The sequence below is a fragment of the Eptatretus burgeri genome, chromosome 10 (genome assembly GCF_056783735.1).
Source record: "Eptatretus burgeri isolate ZD-2024b chromosome 10, Ebu_testis_v1, whole genome shotgun sequence".
In the NCBI taxonomy this organism is placed as follows: Eukaryota; Metazoa; Chordata; class Myxini; order Myxiniformes; family Myxinidae; genus Eptatretus; species Eptatretus burgeri.
Genome location: NC_140970.1, coordinates 37575260 through 37592173, shown reverse-complemented (window position 1 = coordinate 37592173; position 16914 = coordinate 37575260). Strand labels below are relative to the sequence as shown.

General features: G+C 50.1%; 2 protein-coding genes across 4 annotated transcripts in view; one reads left to right on the top strand and one right to left on the bottom strand.

Annotated features, from left to right (window-relative positions):
- The window catches only part of GNB5 (G protein subunit beta 5), a 128966-nt gene that overhangs the window by 9080 nt on the left and 102972 nt on the right, over positions 1-16914 (top strand). The gene's annotated exons all lie outside the window — the stretch shown is intronic.
- Positions 1-16914, bottom strand: part of GRTP1 (growth hormone regulated TBC protein 1) — a 43801-nt gene that overhangs the window by 21096 nt on the left and 5791 nt on the right. The window contains exon 2 of one of the 3 annotated variants that reach the window (XM_085897897.1): positions 2223-4782. The exons of the other annotated variants lie outside the window; for them this stretch is intronic. Within the exon in view, the coding sequence (XP_085754023.1) occupies positions 2495-4782 (2288 nt within the window). The 3' untranslated portion in view covers positions 2223-2494. Of the gene's footprint in view, positions 1-2222; positions 4783-16914 lie in introns of those variants that run through there. 3 annotated transcript variants of the gene reach the window in all.

Below are 16914 nucleotides of genomic sequence, written 5' to 3'. Positions count from 1 at the left end.
CTTCGGACACGGGCCACTTAAGCGACCCGTTCCGTACTATCGGGATAACCGAGCGGTGTTATCGTCGGCCTCGACGGTTCGATTAATTATCGGGCGTATTCAGCCCACTACCAACCCTTTACGTGAAGCAAGATGAGGATTCAATGAGAGAAATGACGAAGCGAAGCGGGAAAGCAGTTCAACATAAAGCACATTTATTCGCGATGAACGGAAAGCACACATATACAATTCCACCAAAAGCACATAGAAGGAAAAGAAACACAATGCAATTTTACACAAAAAGCAAATGTAAAAGCGAAGACACAATGCAGAGCTAATACCGACTACCGAGCACACGGCAACACTTATACAATTCTACTTCACAGACGGCGCCGATAACACATACCCAAAACCAAGAAAAAGAACACCCTCAAGGATGAGGCGGGCCTGAGGCCGAGACCGGGTCGGGCCTACCCGTCTGTGATGAGACGCGGAGCGGCGATGGTGCCTCAACTCCGCGGGCCTCGCGGACAGTGTCTGGTAGGGGGTGGGAAGGTGGCCCCCTTGGTCGCACTATCTCAGCGCGGGGGGAAACAGGAGGGGGTTGCTGATGCTCGGGGAAAGGAGGATTTTTACTCTGTCTCGAGTCCCGCGACGAGCGTCTCCACCTCGACCAGGTCGCGCCGTCGGCCTCCCTGGTGTGCAGCTCCCGGCACGACGCGAGCACCCCCTCGTCTGCCTTCGCCGCCTCTCCACAGCTCCGTCCTCTTCGCTCCGACTCCAACGCACACGACGACGACGACGACCAACCACTTTTCTGACGAACGCAGCCGCTTATATAAGCCCCGTGGCTTCGCCTTTGACCCCCTGCCTTCGACCTTTCACCTCGCTACCCATTGGCCCGAGAAAAAGTGGGCGTGAATGCATTTTGATCCATGAATTTGCATATAGCGACCGCCCTCCAACGCCCTGGAGGCGGGGCCAAATCGCCCCTCGCTCACCGATTGGACGGAACAAAAGTGGGCGTGAGTCGTTTTTGATCAGTTTTTGGAGCGGAAAATCCGTGGTTTTGTACACGCTGTTCGGCGCGCGCCCTGCACGAGTCCAATACCGGTACCCACAAGCGGCGCAAGAACGGTGGCGATGCGACGGTTGCGAGGTGTGACGGGAAAGGTCGTGGCTGTTGTGGCGAAGCGGCGTTGTGGTGGGTGGTTGATGTTGTGACGACTGTTGAGAAGCGGTTGGCGGTGGTAACAATGGCGGTTGGTCCAAAATAAAGATAGTAAAAGAAAAACGGCTATCCTGAAGAGTCGCAGCACGCATGAATGACATGTATTCCCACTAGACAACGGGTTTGGGCCTAACTACACATATACTTTCCGAGATATCTCACCTAAGGGACCTGAATGGTGGTTTGCGAATTTGGTAACCACAACAATATATATATATATATATATATATATATATATATATATATATATATATATATATATATATATATATATATATATATATATATATATATATATATATATATATATATATATATATATGGCTTGTAGCATGGTATTGTGTACACTGTGGTCCTAAATGAGGAGAAAGCTTACAAATTGAACCCAATTTTAATAAGATAAACAATCTTAATGTTTTCCAATGCCCAAGTGTCTGTGCTTTCAGAAAATGTAGACTTTGCAATGGGTCCTATGGATATAGTTGCTTACAAAGCATGTTTTTTTATCCAAACACAGGCTATCAAAAATGTTAGGAAGTACGTAACAAATTGCATTTACCAAGCTGCTACAAAATTACTGGTAGCTCGCTATAAGCTTGATTTTATAACCATAGAATAAGTTTACCAAGATGGCCCTATGATATAAAAATCAAGACCAAAGGCCAGTTTGTGTTCAGTATACAGAACATCAAAGGTCGTTAGGAAGTACGTAACATTTTAAAGAAATCTGCACTTTTAATCCGAAGATGTTAGTTTGGTCAGAGCTTTGACCCTGTCAGAGCAATAGAAAGAGGAAGAATTAAGCTCTGCCCAAATAGATCCTGAATCCCCATGATGTTTGCTAATAAATGACATGCAAAACTTAATCATACAATGACTTTCATTTTTTGGTCCCCCGTGTCCTAAATGTGTACATAATACCTTTCTACAAGCCATACATATACAGTATATATATATATATATATATATATATATATATATATATATATATATATATATATATATATATATATATATATATATATATATATACACAATAGGGCACTTTTAGCTACTATGGTAAAAAAATTCAAATTTGCAATAGAAGTTTGCAGAACCTTCCAAATGGTGAGGTTTCATGAAAAACTAAAATCTTCCAAGTTTTATTAAGATTAAATAATATTTAGGACTTGCGCAGGCACTTGACATCCTTCTCCATTAGTACAACATGACTAAATTAAAATGAAAATCTCTTTTGATGAAAACAATAAAAAAAAATTATCCTGAAAAGTAAATAATATGCCTTTATAAAATCAAAGTTTCCTTTGAGGCCTTTGGGTATTTCCGTCGGTCATCCTCCATCACTTGAACAAGGTACTGCACTTGAGCCTCATCTCTTGTTCGACCAGCTTTCGTGAAATCTTGGATGAGGGCGACGTCTCTTTCGGCCGCATCATTCACGACGTTCAAAGAGTCAACCCTCTGCTTTGCTTTGACGTAGGATTCAAAGCACTTCCAGTTTGATGGATCCTTTTCCTCGAGAAAGTCTTCTGGCAGCTCGAGGAGCGTAAAGAGATTTTTAGTTTGGGAGGAGCAGAGGTCAGACAGCTTCTTTCCCTCTGGATTGGGAAGCCAGACTCGTCGAGATGGATCCTGTGAACCCTCCACGTCCTTCATGTTTATTACCATGGCGATCTTTTCTGACGAATCTAAGTTGTCATCAAAGAGTGCAAGGCCGACGTTAACTTCGCTCAGGTACCACAGATGGCAGCTCATTGTTTTGTATGCAGCATGATTCAAGGAATGGAGGGCTTGAAGGAGCTGGAGGTCATTCTTTGGCGCGGAAGCAGCATTTCGAGCGTCGAACCAGGCCCTGATATAGTGCTTAGCAACAAAAAGACAGACCTGCTTGATCCCGCTAAACAGGCGTTCTGTGCGACATGTACTGCGGGATGATGACACGCGTTTAGTGAGAAAATCCGAGAACTGCCCTTGAAACATCCAGATCTTGAAGCAGTAAATTGCATGAGCCATCCAAAGCGCTCGGTGAACGGCGCCAGGTGCCCTGAATGTTGGAACCTGATGTCCAGAAGGGACGCCTCCAAGAAAAATGATCGTCAGTTGGAGAAGTTCTTTGTGGTCGTCTCGGGGATGCTTCTGCTTCAGAAGCTCTTGGGCATGCTGAATGACAGAATTGGCCCATGGATGGATATCGGTGGCTGTGCTTGCATCATCAGCAGCAGTCAAGTACTGCGTGAAATGAAAATGGAGCCAGCAGTCCCGGAAGGTTTGGAATAAGGTGATGTCTGGCCCTCGGGATGCTTCATCGACCGAAGAAGAGTAAATTGCTTCCAAAACAAGTTCTAAGACATGGTGCCGACACGCAAAATAAAGAAGTTGATGATCAAGGATGTTTTCAATACGAACACAGACCCCACCCCGGATTCCAGTATTAACAGCTGTCGTGTCAAAACACATCCCTTTGACACGTCCAATCAGGTTCCACTCCTTAACTGTTGAAAAGATGACCGCGGCTGTTTCTTCCGCCTTGGAGTCTTTCATCATCGGAATTGCCAGGATTTTTGACACACCATTCCCAGTGACCAGAATTGGCAGCCTGTCAACTTTGTCTCTTCCAGTTAGGTCTGGCATCAGCTTGGAATCCCAGTGGACTACCAGGGGTGTGTCAACCTTAAAGCTCTGCTTTATCTCTTCAGCGCGTTGCTTCCGGTGCTTAACACGAGCGGCACGAATGGCACTTGGACTGAGAGAAAGTTTACTGATGTCTTGTAACAATTGCTTGGCAAATGGAATTAGAACCCGACTTGCAGAACGATCGCTGAGGAGAGTTATATCCAGGGCCTCAGTTACTTCAGATGTTAATCCAGTTGTCTCACGTTTTCTCTTCGGAGGCTGGGAATCACAGGTGGTTGGATGGATGGAAGAAGATGGTTGTCGACTTGGACTAGATTCAGTAGAGCTGGAGGAGGAGGAAGACTGGAGGTTGGCTGTTTCAGAAGTTGCAGCCATCTCCAAAAGCGCCTTCTGTTTCCTCTTTTTCTCTTCATCCTTACGTTTCATAATTTTCTCTGAAGTCCTGGAAGTCTTGTAGTCAAGACTCCCGATCTTTCCTGGACGCCCCTTTTCACGCTGAGAAGCAAGAAACTCCTTGTCCTCATCGATTTTTATAAGATTCATAGCATCAGCGTGAGCTATGTCAAACAGCTCATCCAGGTCGGCCTTGAAATTGTCTTGTTTCTCTATGTTGGTAGCAGTCTTCCGATTGATGCTTTTCTTTAAACCCTGCCACGTTGTGTGTAATTTTCGCACATGGACTACCACATCAGGAAGGTGCTTAGAAGGAATCCCCTCTGTGGACCAGATGTTCATTAGCTCTAGTGATGTTTGATTCACACTTGCAGTTAGGGTCTCATTAATTTCCACATGAAGGAACATCAAAAAGCGGAGAACTTCGGCCTTAGAAGGAAGCTTCTGGCCAGGAAGTGTTGGATTAGGGGATCCAATCAGCCAAATGGCCTTTTTCGATCTAGTTCTGGAGGCCATTACCCCCAAAATATGCAGAAATTTCTGGTCTGAAAAAAAGATAAAAACATCATGGTAAAGTGGGAAATGTTACAGAGTGGTAAGTACACATTGAAAAGTAACAAGTTTTTGCCAAGCTTGCGCGTTAATTCATGCACGCATGAAGAAAGGCTCTGCTCACTGCTGTGCAATTGCGCAACTTTCAACAAGAAAACTTTCCGTTTCCGAAATTTGGACTGAGTTGGGACTTCATTATTTTTAGATTTAGCAATTTATGAGCTGATTTTCATTTCTTCACATCAATATTTAATAACATTTTTATGCATTCAATTATACGAATATATTAATTAAACCCTCAAAACAGTAAATTCAGATGATATCAAAATAAACTTTTAATTGATCTGCGAAAAGAGGAAAAAAATCATTTTTGGCAGTTTTTGGTGCCCTTTGTGCAACTTTGCATCGCTTGTGCAAGTTCAAGAACATGACTCAAGAAAAAAATATTTTAACACAATGATTTCTAGTAGGAACCTCACTGAATGGCGGATTCTGCGCATTAAAAAAAAAAATTCATTTTTTAGAAGCACCCTAATATATATACACACACATATACAGTATATAACGGGCATAGTGGCGTGCGCCTGTAATCCGGCTACTCGGAGGATCGCTTGAGGACGGAAGCTCTGTGCTGGGCCGCGCTATGAGAGGGTGAAGGGCAGCCCGGAATCATGGCGAAACCCAATCCTTATCCCTGTGTCGTAAGAGGCGACCAGGGTTGCGTCAGGAAGGGCATCCGATGTAAAACCTATGCCAAATCAGTATGCGGATCATAACGGATGATCCACTGTGGCGACCCCTCACGGGATCAGCCGGAAGAAGACATACATATATATATATATATATATATATATATATATATATATATATATATACATATATATACATATACATATATATACATATACACACATATACATATATATATACACACGAGCCTGGTGTTGGCGCAGTGGTTAGGGCAGCAGCTTGGGATCCAAAAGGTCCTGAGTTCAAGCCCCATTGGGCCACTGAATTAATACACCAGGGGGTTGACTTTGCCTGTCATCCTTCCGAGGTCGGCGAAATGAGTACCAGTATACTGGGCCGGTGTATACCCCGGTTAAAATAGGTGTACCATATCCCTGTGTCGTAAGAGGTGACCAGGGTTGCGTCAGGAAGGGCATCCGGCGTAAAACATGTGCCAAATCACTATGCGGATCATACGGATGATCCGCTGTGGCGACCCCGAATGGGAGCAGCCGAAAGAAGAAGAAGAAATATATATATATATATATATATATATATATATATATATATATATATATATGTATATATGTATATATATACATATATACATATATATATATATATATATATATATATATATATATATATATATATATATATATATATATATATATATATTGTGACGAATTCGCGCCCACCGGTGTGCGAACGGCCGCTTTCCACCAAGAGCAGCCGCGTCGCCCACCGGACAGACAATTCAGTCGTGACCTTCCGGAGCAACGCCGGAACCCTGTCACGGGTGGGTCTTCAACCCCACCACGGCCTAGCCAATTTTCTACCCGCGCAGGATAGGGTCAATCGCCGAATCTCGATATACCTAAGGACCCGTGCGGATAGCTAACCGGGAGACCGTACCTCGGCGCAGGTTGTCTGGGACACGAACCGCCCAGGCAGTTCGTTCCGTTCTGCAGTGATAACCGAGCGGGTATTATCGCCCGATCTCGCCAGATCAGATTCTATTGAACGGGTATTTAAAACCCAACTATTTATTCCGCGATGCAAGATGGCATTTCCAATAGGGAGAGGACGCAACAAACGGGGTACATTTGAACCGAGCACATATGCAGGCAAGGCAATGAAATAATCATACACGTATGCAAAGAGACAAAAGCAATAGCAAGGGAAAGCACTACGACCGAATATAAGCATTAATAATTTACAGGCACTTCAGCAGTTCTACTTCTCAGACTCGGCGCCACAACATTCATTCCAAAGCCCAAAAGAAAAGGGCCATCCCCAAAAGACAAGGATGCCAGACCGGGTCCGTAGACCTTGATGTGCGTGGAGCCTGGCTGACCGAATGGGCCCCACGAGACCGACGCTGGTTACCTGCACCCTCATGGTGCGACGGTCGGCGAGCTCTCTCCAGCACGCTCCTCTCGTGCGCGCCTCGACCCTGGACCACCGCACACAACCTTCACGACTTGGTGCCCAGAGGGAAGGCACCTGGAGCTCGAACCACCACGAAGCAGCAGCAATCACCAGACCAGAAGAGCTCGATGACGCCGAAACCACCGACGACCCCGAAGAAGCTGAAACCACCAACACAATCCAGAAGCTCTCCCGAAGAGACGACAACGACGACGACCAAAGCCACACGACTAAAGGCTCGACGACATTCAAAAAGCACCAATGTCACGAAGAGACAACAACCCACACGATCACCCCCTCCTTCCTCGAGCTCGCGTCCTGTCCGCCCTTGTATCCCCTGGGGTCCAACCCCTTGCTCCTCCCCGTTTTCTGCTCCGCCCCCTTCCAGTTCCTGAGAGAAGCTTCCAGAAAAGTGGCGTTCCTCCGTTCCCAGCGCCTCATTCCACAAACCGACCAATGGCGAACGATCTGCCTCGCCCCTCCCCCACACCAAGTGCGGAGAAAACAGGCGGGAATATTAGGCAGGAAAAATCCGCACGCCATCGAAGTTCCTTTGGTTTCCTTTTGCTCGCGTTTATTGAATGAATGCGGAGAGATGGTTGTAATGTGTCCGTGGAGAAGAAGGGAATTGATAGCTGGCGTAGCGGCGAAGGTGGTTAGGTGGTTGGCGGTAGAGGCGATCGTGGTTGTGGCGTTGGTAGCGTGGTTGGCGTTGTGGTTAAGGGGAGCTATGTTGGTTGTTGTAATGGTGGTGGAATGTGGTTGGTTCAAAATAATGATAGAAAAAGAAAAACCTACCTCAAAGGATCACAGCCCTGTTACACGAATAATTCCCATTAAACAACGGTGGGGAAATCTAAATGAACACGGACTTATCGGCATAACTAACTAAGAACCGAAATGGTGTTCTGCAAATTTCCACAGCCGTAACAATATATATATATATATACATATATATATATATATATATATATATATATATATATATATATATATATACACATACATACACATCTTCTTCTTCTTCTTCTTCTTTCGGCTGCTCCCTTTAGGGGTCGCCACAGCGGATCATCCGTATGATCCGCATAGTGATTTGGCACATGTTTTACGCCGGATGCCCTTCCTGACGCAACCCTGGTCGCCTCTTACGACACAGGGATATGGTACACCTATTTTAACCGGGGTATACACCGGCCCAGTACACTGGTACTCATTTCGCCGACCTCGGAAGGATGACAAGCTGAGTCAACCCTCTGGTGTATTTATTCAGTGGCCCAATGGGGCTTGAACTCAGGACCTTTTGGATTCCAAGCCGCTGCCCTAACCACAGCGCCAACACCAGGTATGTGTATATATATATATATATATATATATATATATATATATATATATATATATATATATATATATATATATAATTAGGGTGTTCCAAAAAAAATGAAAGTTTGATTTTTGCTGCTCCCTGATTTTGCCTTTGTTCCAATACCCCATAAGAACTTATAGGTCAAAAATGAACAAAATTCCATGATATTTAGGGATACCTCAAGTTGGCACAATTATGTCCATTATGGAGAAGGCATTTTGCACTGCAATGTCAAAAAGCTCATCTTGGTCTCCTTGGACAAAACTATTCTTTCATCCTATATGACTGCTGTGGTTTTTGAAAATATCAAACAACCATATTAATTGTGAAGTGTACTGCGTTGTGCATATTCGACGGCAAGTTGTCAGTTACAGTTTGGCAAATTTCAACAATATTGTGCCAACTTGAGGAACCCCTAAACATCCTCCAATCTGCTTCACATTTGGTGTGTATGTTTCTACTCTCAAATGGAACAAAGGCACACCCAGGGAGCATGAATATTCATACTTTTATTTTTTTACCCACTATTAAGAAGCACCCTAATATATATATTGTTGTGGTTACCAAATTCGCAAACCACCATTCAGGTCCCTTAGGTGAGATATCTCGGTAAGTATATGTGTAGTTAGGCCCAAACCCGTTGTCTAGTGGGAATACATGTCATTTATACGTGCTGCGACTCTTCAGGATAGCCGTTTTTCTTTTACTATCTTTATTTTGGACCAACCGCCATGATCACAACCACATCAACCACCGACCACAACCACCGCTTCACCACAACCGCCACGACCTTCACGCACACCTCACAACCGTAGCATCGCCACCGTTCTTGCCCCGCTGTGGGTACCGGTGTTGGACTCATGCAGAACGCGCATCGAACAGCGTGTACAAAACCACGGATTTTCTGCTTCAAAAACGGATCGAAAACGACACACGCCCACTTTTTGCCGTCCAATCGGTGAGCGAGGGCGGGTGGCCCGCCCCAGGGCGATCGATATATGCAAATTTGTGGATCAAAAAGCCTTCACGCCCACTTTTTCTCGGGCCAATGGGGAGCGAGTTGAAAGGTCAAAGGGAGGGGGTCAAAGGCGAAGTTACGGGGGGGATAAAAGGACGGTGTTCGTCAGTCAAAGGAGTCGTAAAAGTCGGAACGAGAGAGTCAGTAAGGAGAGAGTCAGCAGAACGGGAACGAGAAAGAGTCAGCAGAACGGAGGCGAAGGAGTCGGAACGAGGCGAAGGAGTCGGAACAGAGAGTCAAGACTTCGCGGGCGGTGGAGCTGCTCGTCGTGTGCGTTGAAGTCGGAACGGAGGACGAGGCTGTGGAGAGGCGGCGACACGGACGAGGGGTGCTCGCGTCGTGCAAGGAGCTGCGCACCCGAGGGAGGTCGGCAGCTCGGCCTGGCCGAGGTGGAGACGCACGTCGCACATAATAAAGATCCGCTATACCCCGAGCATCAGCAACCCGCTCCTGTTCCCCCCCGCGCTGAGATAGTGCGACCAAGGGGGCCCCGTTCCCACCCCTGCCAGGCACTGTCCACGAGGCCCGCGGGTTGCAGGGGCCATCGCCGCTCCGCGTCTCATCACCAGACGGGTAGGCCCGACCAGGTCTCGGCCCCAGGCCTACCTCATTCTTGGGGATTTCTTTTCCTTGGTTTTGGGTATGTGTTGTCGGCGCCGTCTGTGAAGTAGAATTGTATAAGTGTTGCCGTGTGCTCGGTAGTCGGTATTAGCTCTGCACTGTGTTTTCACTTTTATGTTTGCTTTTGTGTAAATGGAATTGTGTTTTCTTTTTTTTGTGCATTTGGTGGAATTGTATTTGTGTGCTTCCCGTGTGCCGAGAATAAATGTGCTTTATTGTTGAACTGTTCTCCCGCTTAAGCCGTCTTTTTCCCCATTGAACCCCATCTTGCTTCACGTAAAGGGTTGGTAGTGGGCTGAGTACGCCCGATAATGTCGAACCGTCGAGGTCGACGATAACACCGCTCGGTTATTCTGATAGTACGGAACGGGTCGCTAAGTGGCCCGTGTCCGAAAGTCGACCTGCGGCGAGTGCGATCGCCGGTCTACCCTCCGCGTGGGTACTTAGGTAGTTCGAATTTGGCGAGCAACCCTGTCACGCGGGGGCTGATTGGCTCGATCGCGGTGAGACCGAAGGTCCACCCGTGACTGGTTCCCGGCGTTAGTCCGAGAGGTCACGACTGGATTGTCCGTCCGGTGGGCGGACGTGCCGCGGTCGAGTTACGTGGCCGTCAGCACGCCGGCGGGCGCAAATCCGTAACACTGGTGTCAGGAGTGGGATACAAATTCATCGCCCTCCTCGCGGCACTGGTATCGGAGAACAGGAAAACGGGCTCTCCTGTCTCCGGCTAAATTCACGGGAATCGGTCCAGGGTGAGAGAAGCGACCCCGATTCCCTCCAAATTACGAGCGAGCAAATTAACCCTCCCACGAGAAGCAAGATGGCGTCTCAAGGCGGCGGGAGCCGGGGGTATTAGAAATGTATATGTGTAATAATGTAGAGTCCATGGTCCAGGATGGAATCCCCGAGCAGGAAATGTTGATTGTGCAGGAACACGGACTCGCCCAACTGAACCCAGGGCCCGAGGTGGGTGCGGCAGCGACGCGGTGTATGACACCTCCCCCCCTCTCCACCAAAACCCTTCCCCAACCCTTGCCGAAACGGCTCAGCTGAGTGCATCCAACATGGCCCAGCTATGCGCCATGCTGGCGGCAATGAACGAAAAAGATGAATGCGAAAATGATCGAAAAAAATGGATGCAAAGACAAATGAAATGAAAGACGAAATGAATGAAGTGAAAAGGACAAAGGATGCGAATAAAAAACAAATAAACAAAAAGATGGATACAAAAATGAACGGAATGGAAACAAACATGAAGGAGGAAATGAAAAAGCTGCGGGGTGAGACGCAGAACATGGGCCGAAGCCTGCAGGCGGGCATGAAGGCCGTGACCGGGGAGATAAAAATGGCGACTCCACGTGTGGGAGCAACAGAAACGAGCTGGGTGGGGTGCAACGGCTGACAGGCCCGCGGTGGAGGCGGGTGAAAAAATGGTCGTGGAACGTGTTGGGCGAGGGTCGTGGACGATGACCGAAAGGGAAAAATTAAATGGGGAGACCACACCGTGTGAGACGAGACAGGAGGTGGCGACAACAGAAATAATAGTTGAGACAAGGGAGGTAAAGGGTGAAGAGTTGGCAGAGACACGGGAGATGGTAACGATAGAGGGAAGACTACACGATGAAGACGGGGTAAGTGACGCGCACGCACACGGAGGTAGTGGAGGACATTGGGGTTGAGCTCGCGGAGCGTGTTGGGACCCGGTGCGAGCACCTGGATGGCCTCCTCCAGGAACGAGGGAGGAGTATGCCCCCTTGAGGCGAGTCACGACCAGGTGAGTTCGGTCGTGCTTTGCGAGGTTGAGGGGACGAGTGCTGTGGACAGGTGCTTGGAGAGCTTGGGGGGTATAGAGGCCCCGGAGACCCTTGTGGGGACACGAATCCCCAGTGTGGTTGTCCCTGTGTGTGTGGTGCAAGGCGTGAGTGCGTCCCCGTGTGTGGAAGCGACCCCGTGTGTGAGTGGTGTGGTGGCGATGGTGCCGGAGTACGTGCTTCCCAGCACGCCGTGTGTGGATGAGGCACCGTGTGTGGAAGAGGCCGTGTGTGTGAGTGAAACGGCCAGTATGAGTGAGGCACGGTGTGTGGATGAGGCACCGCGGTTGAGTGCCCCCGCGTGTATGAGTGAGGGACGTTGTGTGGAAGAGACCGCGTGTGTGAGTGTCGCCGTGTGTATGAGTGAGGTACCGCGGGTGAGTGCCCCCGCGTGTATGAGTGAGGCACGGTGTGTGGATGAGGCACAGCGGTTGAGTGCCCTCGCGTGTGTGGGCGAGGCACCGCGGGTGAGTGCCCCCGCGCGAGTGAATGCAGCACCACGTGTGAGTAGTATGGTTTGTGTGAGTAGTGAGGCACGCGTGAGTGAACGGCCGTGTGCAAGGTCGCTGTGTGCCAGGGAGACCGTGTGTGTGAGAGAGCGGTATGAGAGGGAGATATCGGTTGGCATGCGGGAGCACGCAGCCGCATCTCCCGGTGTGAATGTGATGGTGTGGACTGTGTGCGTCGTGACACGCAGGTATGCGTGTGTGGAATGGCGACGGAGACGGCGACAGAGGAGAGAAAGCCGAGTGGCGGCTGTGGTTGTTTCGAGGACCGTGCCGGGTTCACCCAGCGGTGAGCGCGCGGTTCGTGCTGTGCAGCGCACGAGACCACCACGTGCTCGCTTGCGAGAGTGAAGTCCCGGTCCGGAGACGCACGCGGTGGATTTGCCGATCCCGCGGACGGACAAAGTTGGGCAGGATAACGGATTTGGACCGGACGGGTTCTCCACGCGATCGTGTGTGTTGAGCTCCAACGGGCAGAGCACATGTGTTCGCGTGGGGAACCCCTCGAGACGTGTGGCTTGTGTTTTTTTTTTTGTGCGCACGGTGACGCCATGGCTGCACGTGGGGTTGGAATTCGGCAGGAGGGGTATCTCTGCCGGATGGTCCCGTCCAAGGAGGGACGAGGAACACGTGCAGCTGCATGACGTCACGGCCAGGTGCAGGGTGCGCGAGCTCTGAGTTGCCGCGCAGGTGCTGCGCATGGGAAAAAAAAAAAAGGAGCAAGCCTCACTTTCGGGTGTACAGGATTCCTGGGCAAGGGCTGAAAGACCCCCTTACCTGGGCACAGGATGAAAATTAGTTAGGGGGAAGGGTTAGCTTAGTTAGACCGACTTCATGGGGCAGGGGTAAGTCCTCATGGAGTCCGTGGAATGGATTAGGTAGAGGGATTTAGTGAGCTTTAGGTGGGGAAATAAAATTGATTAATGGGATGATTTGAGGACATGGACAGACTTGTGAATGTGTAGTGGGGACGTAGCTTAGCTACGTAGTGTTAAAAGGAACGTGCTGTAGTTTAAGGGACGACGTGGGAGCACGAGTTAGTTAGGGGATGTAGTTAGAAGGATGGCAGAGTTCAGTGGTATGTGTGTTGAAGAGTTGGTGAGTTGTGAGGTGAGTACTTGTTGAGTGAGTGAGGCCAGCGGGTCTGTGTGAGTGGAGCGAATGGGGAATGCATGGTGCGATGAGTGATTGGGGGGAGGAGTGACTCCCGCCCAAGGGACCCCGGGGTCAGAGTAAAGTGAGTTAGCTGGGTTAGTCAAATTGAAAAATGGAGGTCGTTTTGCTGTTGGTGGGAATGTCGGCTCGAAACCTATTTGGAGGGGTGCAGGAGCCCTGTTGACGGGCTTGGGAGCGTGGCTGCGAAAGGTGAGTATCGCTGAGTGGGTACCCCGGGCACCAGGCTAGTCGGCCGTGGTAGGCCAAGGGCCCATGGGGGCCGGGATAGCGTAGTGGGCACGGGTGCGCCTGCTTGGTGCGGGGGGCCCGGGCGCCATTGCCGCGTGGGCAGTGTTGTGGGCAAGGGTGACCCTCGGAAAGGGGCCTGGGAAGCCAGCCTGCCACGTGTGCGTTTCAGGGAGGTGCCATGGGGGGCACTCCCGGTGTTAGGGAGCTGGTAGGCTCGGAGGCAGTGTAGTGCCCGGGGTGCCATAGCGGGAGATTCGGCAGAGGGTCGTGCCTGCCAAAGGGAGCCACGTGTCCCAGCCAGGAGACCGTGTGAGGGCACGGAAAGAAAATTGGGGGGCGAGGCCCGAAATTGTGAGGACACCGACACAGGCGAGGGGAATCTGGGTTGTTAGAACCAATAGTTTAGCGAGAGGCGCTTGTTGAAAGCCCGGGGTAGTTTAACAGTTAAATGGATAGGGTAGATTAGGAAGTGTACCCCTCCGCACCATCCATCCCCTCGCTCTCGTTGTGGGCCGCTGGACCCACTTTGGGTTAGATCGCCGAACTCTGGGGAGGCCATCCTGAGGCTTCGTTGGGCCTCGACATGGGGCCGCTAGCTCTCCCTTGTTCCCCTCCGGGAAGGAACGTAGGGGTTGGGAGTAGGCTAGGTGACAGGATAGGTTAGCCGAACAAGGACGATAAAGGGGGTTAGGGACGATTTATAGTGGGGAAGTAAAAATAAAAACAACAAAAAAAAAATAAGTTGGGGCTAAATTGGTTTTTCACAAATTAAGGGATTGGGTATGTACAGTGACAGGCAAAGGCGATAGGTGGGAGGGAGACAGGTAGGTAGGTCCGAGCCCGCCTTCCAAGTGGCCAGCACCACCGCACTCCCTCCACCAACCTCCACTGAACGGAAAAGGCTAGCCAGCTTCATCGGCTGGCCGTGTTTTGCTTCAAGGCAGAGGCCGGCCAACTTCATCGGCAGCTGTTGTTTTGCTGCAAGGCCTGTGCCGGCTGGATCGTCTGCAGCTGCTGTGCTGCAAGGCCTGTGCCGGCCCACTTCATCTGCCGGCTGGCTGTTTTTCTGCAAGGCCTGTGCCGGCCCACTTCATCTGCCGGCTGGCTGTTTTTCTGCAAGGCCTGTGCCGGCCCACTTCATCTGCCGGCTGGCTGTTTTTCTGCAAGGCCTGTGCCGGCCAGTTCATCTGCCGGCTGTGTTTGCCTGCAGCGGCCTTCTTCTGCGGGCTGTGTTTGCCTGCTGCCTTTGCCATGCAATGCCCACTGCCCCTGTTCACCAGCCCCGTTCAATTTTTGCTTTCCCCCCCCCCCCCTGTTCATTGCCATGTGCGCCAGGATCAGAAAGCAACAGTTGGCAAGCTGCAAGAACTGCCCCGTTGGCAGCTACAACACGGGCCTGCAGTGGCGGCCCGTGCACCGTGTTTGTGTCCATCCATCCATCCGTTGTGTTCATTGCGTGTGCCACTTGAGCTGGCACGGAGACTGCGTTTGTGCAGCCCATGCACCGTTGTGGTTCACTGCGTTCAGTTCAAAAAGGAAGGCCTTGGACTGCGTGTGAGCAGCCAGCCACGTTCCCTGTCACCTGCATTGTTTTGAGCCAGAGACTGCATGCGAACAGCCTGGCTCCCTGTTAACTGCTTTTCTTTTGCAGAGTTCATTGATCCTGGGCCATGGTTTAGTGTAAAATTTGTGAGTTAAGGTTAAGATGTACTGTAAATATGAGTGCGCCCCCGGCATGTCTGTCTTAGCGCCGGCAATTTTATTTAAGTCGTCCGTGTGAGTGAGTTTGTTTAGGTAGTTACGCAGCCCTCAGGTTATTTATTTTGGGGACACGAATACCATGAATGTCGCACTCAGGGATCCGTCGGTAAAATGTACTAGGGGAAAACTACACATGATGGCACACGAAAATTTGACGACTCGGGACGAGTCTGTAAAAAGGGGAGGGGGTAGTGTTGTGGTTACCAAATTCGCAAACCACCATTCAGGTCCCTTAGGTGAGATATCTCGGTAAGTATATGTGTAGTTAGGCCCAAACCCGTTGTCTAGTGGGAATACATGTCATTTATACGTGCTGCGACTCTTCAGGATAGCCGTTTTTCTTTTACTATCTTTATTTTGGACCAACCGCCATGATCACAACCACATCAACCACCGACCACAACCACCGCTTCACCACAACCGCCACGACCTTCACGCACACCTCACAACCGTAGCATCGCCACCGTTCTTGCCCCGCTGTGGGTACCGGTGTTGGACTCATGCAGAACGCGCATCGAACAGCGTGTACAAAACCACGGATTTTTCTGCTTCAAAAACGGATCGAAAACGACACACGCCCACTTTTTGCCGTCAATCGGTGAGCGAGGGCGGGTGGCCCCGCCCCCAGAGGGCGATCGATATATGCAAATTTGTGGATCAAAAAGCCTTCACGCCCACTTTTTCTCGGGCCAATGGGGAGCGAGTTGAAAGGTCAAAGGGAGGGGGTCAAAGGCGAAGTTACGGGGGGGATAAAAGGACGGTGTTCGTCAGTCAAAGGAGTCGTAAAAGTCGGAACGAGAGAGTCAGTAAGGAGAGAGTCAGCAGAACGGGAACGAGAAAGAGTCAGCAGAACGGAGGCGAAGGAGTCGGAACGAGGCGAAGGAGTCGGAACAGAGAGTCAAGACTTCGCGGGCGGTGGAGCTGCTCGTCGTGTGCGTTGAAGTCGGAACGGAGGGGACGAGCTGTGGAGAGGCGGCGACACCGGACGAGGGGGTGCTCGCGTCGTGCAAGGAGCTGCGCACCCGAGGGAGGCCGGCAGCGCGACCTGGCCGAGGTGGAGACGCTCGTCGCACATAATAAAGATCCTCTATACCCCGAGCATCAGCACCCCCCTCCTGTTTCCCCCCGCGCTGAGATAGTGCGACCAAGGGGGCCCCGTTCCCACCCCCTGCCAGGCACTGTCCACGAGGCCCGCGGGTTGCGGGGCCATCGCCGCTCCGCGTCTCATCACCAGACGGGTAGGCCCGACCAGGTCTCGGCCCCAGGCCTACCTCATTCTTGGGGGATTTCTTTTCCTTGGTTTTGGGTATGTGTTGTCGGCGCCGTCTGTGAAGTAGAATTGTATAAGTGTTGCCGTGTGCTCGGTAGTCGGTATTAGCTCTGCACTGTGTTTTCACTTTTATGTTTGCTTTTTGTGTAAATGGAATTGTGTTTTCTTTTTTGTGTGCATTTGGTGGAATTGTATTTGTGTGCTTCCCGTG